The following is an 11,169-nucleotide window of genomic DNA, read 5'->3' on the forward strand; positions in this document are numbered from 1 at the left end:
GGGACCTACAAGTAATCGCAGAACAACGTTCTCATCCTCTACATTACTCAAAATGATTATGAATACCGTACCTTTTTTTTCAAATGAAACAAGACGACTGCTGTCTAAAAGAGTTAAAATTGTATAAAAAGTCTGATTAAAGAATATATACCAGACAAGTACACTTGTTTTAGGATGAAAGTAATTTGGACAGGTACCGGTTTACTACATGGCTGCATTAAAGAGGTTTGATCCTCTTATTTTGGGTAGCCATTTTGGGTCACCTCTAGTCTGTAAATGCTGTGTCATATATGAATTCTACTTGTAAATTCCATTTTTACAATGCCAAATAAACTATACTGAATAAAATAGTGAAGGAAAAATTCCATATTTAGAGAGTATAGTAAGGGACTATATTTTGTGGCGGAAGGTTTTTAAGAAGAAAATGAACATTTTTCATAACTCAGTTGAGTACCGTAATTTTAGCTTTCTTATTTTCCGTGCAGACCAAATTTTCAGATAGTTTATGCATTGGGATACCTTCGTGTTGTTTCAAAAAACATATTTCAACAATATTTCAATATTTCTATCGACATATATTGGCATATTTAAGTGATATTTCATAAAAGTAAAGAAAAAATCAACTCCAATTTTCCCCTAAAATTAGCTTATTTCATGCCATATCTCAAAATTTACATTATAGACACATACTTTTGGTTTTAGTTTCTGAATATTTAAGTTTCTTTTGACAAGTGTGTCATAATTTGAGAAAAAGTTTGAGACTTTTAAATTATTTAATTGCATGTTGAATCGTTTATGAATAAAAATAGTATTTTTTCAGTGCAAAAAGGTCAAAATATCATTAAGGTGAAGAAATATTCTATAACGGAATTAAGGCATGTGTGATTCAAACTGGTATAATTTCAGAATACTTTTATCCAGAAAGGGGCTGTAGACAAGGTGACCCAATATCTCCATATCTCTTTCTTCTCTGCGCTGAGATTTTAGGAATATTAATAAGAAATGAAAAAGACATCAAAGGTATAAATAATGATGGGGAAGAATACAAAATATCTCAATATGCAGACGACATATCAATTATAATGGATGGTACACCACAATCATATGATGGCATTCTTAGGGTTTTAGACTTTTTCGCACAAGTATCAGGCTTAAAAATAAATTTTACAAAAACAAAAATGGTTTGGATTGGTAGCAACAAATTTTCAAAGGATGTATTTCATCATTCACGATGGAAACTTAGTTGGAACAATTTAAATTTTGAGCTTCTAGGTATCATATTTTTAGTTACATTAGATGAAATGGAAGAATTAAATTATTTACCAAAATTGTCTGAAATAGAAGATTGATAAATCAGTGGAAGTTAAGAAAATTAACACCAATTGGTCGAATTACGATAATCAAGACACTAATAATACCAAAGCTAAATCATTTGATACTAGCATTACCCAACCCAAAAACTGAATACCTAGTAAAAACTTTTGAACATGATATTTTTCATTTCCTGTGGGGCTGTAAAGTTCATAAAGTAAAGAAAAGTACAATCATACAAGATTATAATCATGGGGGTCTCAAAATGGTTGATTATGGAAATTTTATCACAGCACTCAAAGCTACTTGGATGAGAAGACTAATTAAAACTGATACAAAATGGGTAAAGCTTTTAGAATCAATTTTGAAAATTAGTATCTCTGAAATATGGAGAAATGGTCCTGATTATTCGTACCTTCTATGTAAAAATTTAGAAAATTCTTTTTGGAAAGAAGTGCTCCTCAGCTGGTTAAAAATAATTGAACAAACGCCACTATTGTAAATGAGTAAACCCCAAATTATAAATGATAATATATGGCACAATCCCAAAATCACCATAGATAATAAATCAATATTTATCAAAAGTTATGTTAATAAAGGATTTATTTTTGTTAGTGATCTGCTTAATATAGATGGAACATTTAGAAACTTTGATGAATTGAAACACATTAATCCAAAGACAAATTTCATAGAGTATGCAAGTTTAAGAACTGCAGTTACAACCAGACTACATACACAAGATATACACTTACCAAACCTACAGAACACATTACAATATGGACCAATTGTCCCTAATCATATTCTATAGTTTATTAATACTTGTAAAGGTTGTAAACCCATGTACAACATACTATTAGACAAAAAAAAAGAAATATGTACATCGATATCAAAATGGAGAGAAAAGGGTTATAACTATTCACAAACTTCTTGGAATAGAATTTTTAAACTCCCTTTTAAGTGTACACAGGAATCAAAACTATATTGGCTGCAATATCAAATACTTCATAGGATTGTCCCTACAAATAAATATCTTTTTAATATAAAAAAAGCAGAATCTGCTGTTTGCACCTTTTGTAAAAAAGATGAAGAAAGTATTAGTCATTTATTTTATGAATGTAATATAGTAAAAGAATTGTGGTGTGATGTTGAAGAGTGGATTTTTACACAGTTTGAAATCTCGATTACATCTGATATTCAATCAGTTCTTTTTGGAAAATACAAAAATAAAGAAAGTAATCCGACACCAAATATACATGCCTTGAAAAAGGTCATAACAGAAAGAATCTTAACTGAAAAACATTTGCTGTTGAAAAGATGTAATTATAAGGAATACGAAAGCCATTGGCAGAATATCTGTGAAAAATTGTAGTTATAGAGATAAGTTTAGTTTTTCTGGGTTTTTTTTGTTTTGTTTTTTATCGTTGTGAACCCTCATATCATTTCATTTGTTTGCAGTATAGCATAGTCTATACTTGTATTGTAATCCGCCTGCATAATCTCTCTCTCTCTCTCTCTCTCTCTCTCTCTCTCTCTCTCTCTCTCTCTCTCTCTCTCTCTCTCTCAAAATCAGCTTCACTTCATATGAAATATACAAAACTGTACTTTTAAGTAGAAATAGTAAAAAGACTATGTAATATGTTTATATAAATGTTCCAATCATTATTATGTTACATATGTACATATGTTGTGAAAAGAAAAACCCAATAAAAAAAATATTTAAAAAAATATAAAAATTTATGTGAGGAGGACGGAGCCAGTCCTCTCTAAATAGCTGTTGAAAACGGACATGATAGCACTGTACAACTTTTACTGAGTAATGGAGCAGATATTCAGCTACGCACGGAGGACGGAACCAGTCCTCTTACTGCAGCTTGTCAAAACGGACATGATAGCACTGTACAACTTTTACTGAGTAATGGAGTAGACATTAATTTATGCAATAAAAACGGAGTCAGTCCTCTCTATGTAGCTTGTTTTAACGGACATGATAGCACTGTACAACTTTTACTGAAGAATGGAGCAGATATTCAGCTATGCAATAAAAACGGAGCCAGTCCTCTCTATACAGCTTGTGAAAACGGACATGATAGCACTGTACAACTTTTACTGAGTAATGGAGCAAACATTAATTTATGCAATAAAAACGGAGCCAGTCCTCTCTATATAGCTTGTGAAAATGGACATGATAGCACTGTACAACTTTTATTGAATAATGGAGCAGACATTAATTTCTGTATGAATGATGGAGTTAGTATTTTATTTATTGGTTTTCTTTGGAGACGTTACAAAATTGTAAATATTTTACTTAACAATAGTGCAGACAATAGTCTGGCTTAGCTTGCGGATGGGAAGTGAATCCTGCCTTGGTTGATTGCTTTGATAAACAAGACTGCACAGTGGTATTTTTGACGCAAAAAGACAACATTCAAAATAATTTGTACGACCCGGATTCCTATTTTTCTCTGTTTGTATCATGTCAGGTGGAAAGAGTGAAAAGAATGATATTTAAGAACTAGTGTAAATGGTTTCATATATATATATATATATATATATATATATATATATATATATATATATATATATATATATATATATATATGTATATATATATATATATATATATATATGAAGCACTAACAAACCAACAACACTCGTGATCTATAGTGTCGGATCAAAAGATACACGGTTATAAGATGAGATATTAAAAAGCACTAAAAATAACAAACGACACGAACAATAAAGTAAAATATTTTCAAATTTTCGGGACAACCCGTCACTTCTTCAGGACAACAAAATAAAAACTACATATGAAAGAAAAAAATCATCTACAAAACTAGCACTATACTAAAAACTAAATAATATATATAAAAACTAAATAATGTATTAACACTATATCGAAACAGGGCAGCTACATCTTTGTATTAAAGATATCAAGCCCGAGAAAGAAAGATAACGCGAACGAATAAATTTGCTAATTGGGGGTTGCTGTTAATTAAGTTGTACTAGTAAGATAATTCGTAATGAAGGATTGTAGGGAAGATAGGCTCTGTAAAAGACCACATAAATACCCAGGTAGCACAAAACGTTTACATAACATTTTATTCAGGTTGTAAGGTTGATTTCAAAGAACGTTTTCATAAAAACATTTTTAGAGCGTATCTTTTTTTATTTTTGTTTTAAGGATGTTATTAGGAAACATTATCAATACAACATTTTAAAAACATTTCCGTTTAATTTTGACAACGTTGTAAAAACATTATGAAAAATGTTATGGTTATTTAGCATAAAAACATTTCTAAAATATGTTAAAAAAATGTTTTATTTGTGATTTTTATAACACTGTCAGTTAGAAATGCCTGACCAAAATTGCTTTCATTTTATTGGTATTTCAAATGTACATTTCTTTATCGTCAGAAAACTGCTTATCATACAGAATGAAAATGATATAAAACAGCATAATAAAAACATTACCCGGCAATGTTTGCAGAACGTTTTTAAAACATCTAAATAATCGAATTGTTTTTTTCTCTTTTAAATGCTAAAGATTAGTATACCTCAGTTATGCATGCTACGGACAAAATAAAAGTTAAGCAATAATTACATTTTAGAACACTGTACATTGAATATCGTTATAAAAAAAAACCCGAATAATTGATTTTGATATTTATACTTTTTGTTGTATTTTTTTTAAATTTAAATATTAAAAATACAGAGCATGATAAACATGCAGTTTGATTAAACAGGCATCTAACTGTGGAAAATATATGAAAATACTTCAATGTGTTTATTGCGAGTTAATTGAATGTCACAGCGGGATGCCTTGGCCAGGGTGAAAGCAGGCGATCCCAGTTATACAGTTTCCGCGCTATTTGTTATCTAAGTGGGTCAGAATTTTTGAAAAAGCCGCGCCATTTTACAAAGAGCAAGGATTCAGAAGGGGGGATATTTTTGGTAAATGTAAGTATTTTTTATCTTTCAATGCAGAATAGTAACTTGGTTAGTGTGCACATGTACATTTAACTGCTTTGCGCTAAGCCATATCATATCTGTATACTGATTGTGTTATTTAATTGACAATACATGTGTATATGTACATATGCTAGCAATATGCAACTCATTTGTGGTAATTCCAATACCATGTTGTATTCAACTTTTAAATACACTTCTTATATTTTACCATTTACTAGGGGTTGCTCCCAGAGCTTGACTACAGTGTACCATACCAGAGTGAGAAGTTTAGTTTCATTGTGTTGATGTTAGCCGAAGGTATGATTTTCATGGAGTATCAAGCATATAGATATTTGAAATGTATTCCCCAGCATTATATAAACTACATGCAATTGTTGATTGAACTTGCTAAATGCATCACAGGAGAAACAATTTTAATGATTCAATTCCACTGACTAGATTTTTGTATTTTTGTTTTGTTTTGTTTTGTTTGTTGTTGTTTTTTTTGTTTAGGGATACGACATTCAGTTTAACACATCTGTTGCAACTATAACAATCGAAATGTGGGAAAACCTTTCAGACAATTGTGAAATTGTGACCATTGGGATGCTGTGAAGTCTTGATATCTAATGACTATGGATTATACTGTGGATTAATATGGTTCATTTTGTGAAGTATAGTTCTGTGATAATACAGTTGGAAAATTTTAAATGATGTTGTTTTGTTGTCTATGAAAATGTTTAAGGCTCATGTCTTTAGCATTTAAAACTATTGTATTAAAAACCTTAGGTTTGAAAAGTAGAAAGAAAATTTCATAAGAAAATGAAAATTATTATAAAAACAACGTTCCCTAAATGATAACAATGTTTAGAAAATGTAAACATTTCTTAGAAATGTTTTTAGAAAATGTTATTATAACGTAACAAAAACCACACAGATTTACGTTGTAATAACGTTTTTAAAAATGTTTTGAACATGTAAACATTTCTTAGAAACGTTTTTAGAAAATGTTATTATAACGTAAAAAAAACCCACACAGATTCACGTTGTAATAACGTTTCTAAAAATGTTTTAGTAACATTTCTACAACGCTGTTATGTTACGTGGGTATACATAAGAGTGTAAAAACTAATAAGAGTTAAATAAAATGGAGAGAAAACAATTAAATATAACACAATAACCAAAAAACCCAAAAAGAACCCGTACAGATTAAACCGATTAAGGAAAGAGATAATAAGTTGAATAATTAACATGAATGACAGTTTGTACATGGACCCAAAAGGATGATGGTGGTGATATTGCTAAAACAAATCAGTACTTAGTTGATATTCATTTTGGTGAAGTCACATAATTTGTTCATGCCGTCAGGGCGGAATGATTTCAGTCTATGCTTCCAAAATTTTTCTTTATTTTTTTCTCTCATCTGTCCAGTCTGGGCTGGGATCAATAACCAAAACCATCATGTCCTCCCATTTGTGACCATCTAAGTTAAAATGTTCCCCGACGGGTTCTTTAATTTTCTTAGTGTTGATGGTGGAACGATGATTATTAATGCGCCTGCGGAGGTCTCCTGTTTCCCCTACGTATTATTTCTGACAGAATTTACAATTGATGAGGTATATACAATTGTCAGTACGAGAAGAAGTATTTGCAAACATTTTGTAAGTACGGCCAGTAATCGGGCTAGAGAAGTAGTCTGCATCAGAGCTGTGTTTGCACAACAGACATCTGGTGTCAGAACAAGTTTTAAAGAGGGTTCTTTAGTTTGGTTCTTACCACCATGTCCTTAAAGTTTCTAGGGCGCTTGAAAGCTGCCATCGGTGGGTTTTAGGAAATCCTAAAATCCCACTTATGTACCAGGGGCTACAGATCGCACTCTGTACAGGATGCAATTGATGATTTAGCTAAAGAGGATCGTTGATCCCTTTTGAAATAAAAAAACCCCAAAACGAAGACAACAAAGTCCCATTTGTCACTACTTACCACCCTATCCTTAGGGGTCTAAATGCAGTTCTAAAGAAGAACCTGCCAATCCTTTACAGCAATGATAAAATGGTTGAGGTTTTCAAAAAAAACCGATGGCAGCTTTCAAGCGCCCTAGAAACCTTCAGGACATGGTGGTAATATTCCACATCCTAATGTTACATTTTCATTACAAACAATTTTAACACATAAATGACTTTAAAGTTCACTCTGCCACAAAACAATGGTTTCGTAATAACTCAAGTTATAATCAAACTTTAGAATTGAAATGAAAATATCCAAATCTCCGCCTGTATCCATAGTAGTTGTAACCTATGATTTTGTGACCTCATAATCAAGCAAATCATCATTGTTTTAGGGGGCATCACTCTACCAAGTTTAAATTAAGCACAACAAACGGTTCTTGTGATATTCATTGAACACTCCGTCTATATTCGATTTTTGGTTTAGATTGACTTAAGATCCCAAAATCAATAGGGGTCTTCTAACATGTACCATGGCTGGGGTCCATCAATTGAACGATTTGTAACGTTTTCAATGGACAATACTTTGTTTACAGTCCGACCCACCAACTGACCAGCCTACATGCCCAAAACACGTTTATTCCCTATGCAATTTGCATAATGAGTAATGATTGGTTGCCACGCATTGCTTAGACAGTTTATAAAAAAAGACACTTAAAAATGAGATGTTTAATAGAGCACAGATACAATTACTTACATGGATTTTTATTTATAACATCACTTTATCTGTATATCTTTCTCCTTTTTTTTTCTCTCTCTCTCTCTCCTCACTCTCTCTCTTGTTCTCTCTCACACACACACGCACACACGCACACACATATATAAAACATAAGAAATAAATTGATGGGAAAAAATGTATGTTTTTACGTATTTATACCACATGTTTATTGAACAAGTAAAATGCCCCGTGTTAGATAATGTATTTAGTGCCACCCTGTATATTGTGCACAAGTAGTGCTTACGTCATTAGTTGTTGAGTTTTGAATAAACACATAAAACCTAACATGGTGTTAGTCTCGTTCAACCAGACGCTCGGCTGTCTCCGTAAAACTCCGACGAGCAGTTTTGAATCAAATTCGATTGAGAAACGATATATATTTCTAATTAATCTTTTTATCAATATTAGAATAGAGAAAAGATTTCCAGTTGGTGAGAAATGAACAAGATGTTTGTAATTTCTAATCAATATTTTAATATATCATTTATTGCTTTAAAAAAATTAAATTAATTGTGAGATAAGATTTTTATAAAGAAATTTTGATATGTGATAAATGTTCAACATATTAATGATTTTTAAACAATGTTAAAGTTTATCATTTATTGACTAAACTTTTTGTTTAATTGCAGGATGGAAGGATGAAAGCTTTGATAGCTGACGATGACAAAGTACTTCACGTCAGTCGACGTCCAAAACCTTTAGATTTTAGTACTTGAACAGTGAATCAAGATCATAACAATCAATTATTGTGATAAAAATCCTCCTTCTGACAATTAAGGTTGTTTTACTGAGAGAGAGAGAGAGAGAGAGAGAGAGAGAGAGAGATGTGCAATGTATGTTGACTTTTACATGTATCTGTATAATACATGCTGCAATTTTTGCTTTCATAAAATCAAATGTTAATTTTGATTTGATGTGTATATAAATTGTTAAATTGTAGGTTTTTTTTATAGATATAACTTAGATATAGATAAGAAATACATTTTAGACATCAAAATTATTGTTGGCTTGGTAGTTGTTTTATGAGGTTTAGTTTTAATTGATATGGATAACCTGTTCTACATTTTACTCTGAAAACTAGTATTTACCCTCAGTGGGCAAACTGGTGTCAACAAAGTTTTTTTTCTTTCAAGTACATTAATACAAAAAAGGTGATATGATAAACAAATCCATGTTAGTAATTGTATCTGTGCTCTATTAAACATCTCATTTTTAAGTCTCTTTTGTTTATAAACAGTCTAAGCAATGCGTGGCAACCAATCATTACTCATTATGCAAGGTGCAAAGGGAATAAAATTGTTTTGCGCGTGTAAGTTAGTCGGTTGGTGTGTCGGACTCTAAAAAAGTAATATCTATATATATTCAAAACGGTGAAATTCTTTCATTTGACGGACTCCAAATATGGTATATGTTTAATGACCCCTATTGATTTTGGGGTCTAAGGTCAAACTATTCCAGAAATCGAATAATAGACGGAGTGTTCAATAAATAACATAAGAACCGTTTGTTGTGCTAAATTCAAACTTGGTAGAGGGATGCCCCCTAAAATGATGATAATCTGCTTGATTATGACGTCACTAGGTCATAGTTCAAGGGTCCAACTTACTCTGGATATAGGCGGATATTAGGATATTGTCATTACTTTTAAGTTATAGCGAAATCATTGTTCTGATAAGATTGAAAAATGTAATGTCTTCCATATGTTAAAATTGTTTGTAATGAAAAGTTAAATGTAACATTATGATGTGGGATGTTTTATGTGTGTGTGTGTGTGTGTGTGTGTGTGTGTGTGTGTGTGTGTGTGTGTGTGTGTTAGAGAGGGAGAGAGATGCCTAACCAATAGCTTAATTTTTTAGCGACGATATTACAAAATGTAGTTTTTCTGATTCTCTTTTTCTGATTCTCGGGGTGTTAGGTTTTATGTGTTTATTCAAAACTCAACAACTAATGACGTAAGCACTACTTGTGCACAATATACAGGGTGGCACTAAATACATTATCTAACATCCCCCTTTCTTTAAAACGAAAGAAAAAAAAATGCACATTTCAATTAAAAGTTCATACTGTTTGTATGTATCTTAATTCATAATGAAGTCCTTGAACTTTGATGGTAATCTGGCAATTCTTGAGCTGCCACGCAATTTAGTTGAAGCATTCACTGCACAATTATTGTCACTTGCGGGAGATGTGTTAGTCTCTCTAGAAGATCCAAATGCGGTTTGTGGTTCTGGAGCAATAGGCTGCTTCACACTCTCGTACTGGGGAGGTTCATTTGTAATCATGAGTGGATCATCCTCCGGCTTGTAGGGTAAAGGATCTGTTCTTTCTGCATCATGAACCTCCTTGGTTGGGCGCATCTCTCTTCTGTTTCTGCGGTATGACTTTCCATCTAAGTCGATGAGGTATGACCTGTTCCCGAGAGACTGGGTACATGTTCCAAACTGCCAGTATTTATCATTTGGGTGTTTCTTCATTCGAACGTTTTGTCCAATCTGTAGTTCTGGAAGGTCCTTAGTATGTTTGTCATACTGCTGTTTTGAAAGTTGTCTCTTACGCATGATCTTTTCATGGGTATTTGTGCTGATATTTGGTTCAAGTAGAGCAGCAGCTGTTGGTAAGGAATGTCTTGTCCTCCTAGACATCAGTCTTTGGGCGGGACTACAATTCATATCCTTTGTAGGAGTGTTTCGCCAATCTAGAATTGCTTTCCAGATATCAGTCTTGCTAGAAATACACTTCTTCACTAATTTCTTTGCAATTTTCACAGCAGATTCCGCCTTGCCATTAGATTGGCTGTGATACGGTGATGAAGTAGAATGTTCAAATTCCCAATCACAAGCAAAGGTGTGAAAGTCTGCAGATTTAAACTGAGGTCCATTATCAGAAATAACGGTATCCGGAATCCCATGGCGAGCAAACTGTTGCTTGAGACAATCTATTACGGTCATTGCTGATGTGTCTGTTAGGATATCTAGCTCAAAGAAATCACTAAAATAGTCCACAGTAACTAGATAGTCTTGGTTTTGGTAAGTGAAGATATCAACTCCTAACTTTGTCCATGGTATTTTTGGTACATCATGTGTGATAAGAGGCTGCTTTGATTGTTGGTCCTGCATTTTGTTGCAAGTGTTGCACTTCGATATGAAGTCGCGTAGCTCAGCTGACATATTAGGCCAAAAAACTGCA

At 32.3% G+C, this 11,169-nt stretch overlaps 1 protein-coding gene across 1 annotated transcript; it reads right to left on the reverse strand.

The window, feature by feature from the left end:
• Nucleotides 1-10,061: 10,061 nt before the first annotated feature.
• LOC128182108 (uncharacterized protein K02A2.6-like) lies at nucleotides 10,062-11,150 on the reverse strand. The gene has a single exon (XM_052850722.1). The coding sequence runs from the start codon at nucleotides 11,148-11,150 to the stop codon at nucleotides 10,062-10,064; it is 1,089 nt and encodes a 362-aa protein (XP_052706682.1).
• Nucleotides 11,151-11,169: the final 19 nt, after the last annotated feature.

The sequence above is a fragment of the Crassostrea angulata genome, chromosome 4 (genome assembly GCF_025612915.1).
Source record: "Crassostrea angulata isolate pt1a10 chromosome 4, ASM2561291v2, whole genome shotgun sequence".
NCBI classification, from domain to species: Eukaryota; Metazoa; Mollusca; class Bivalvia; order Ostreida; family Ostreidae; genus Magallana; species Magallana angulata.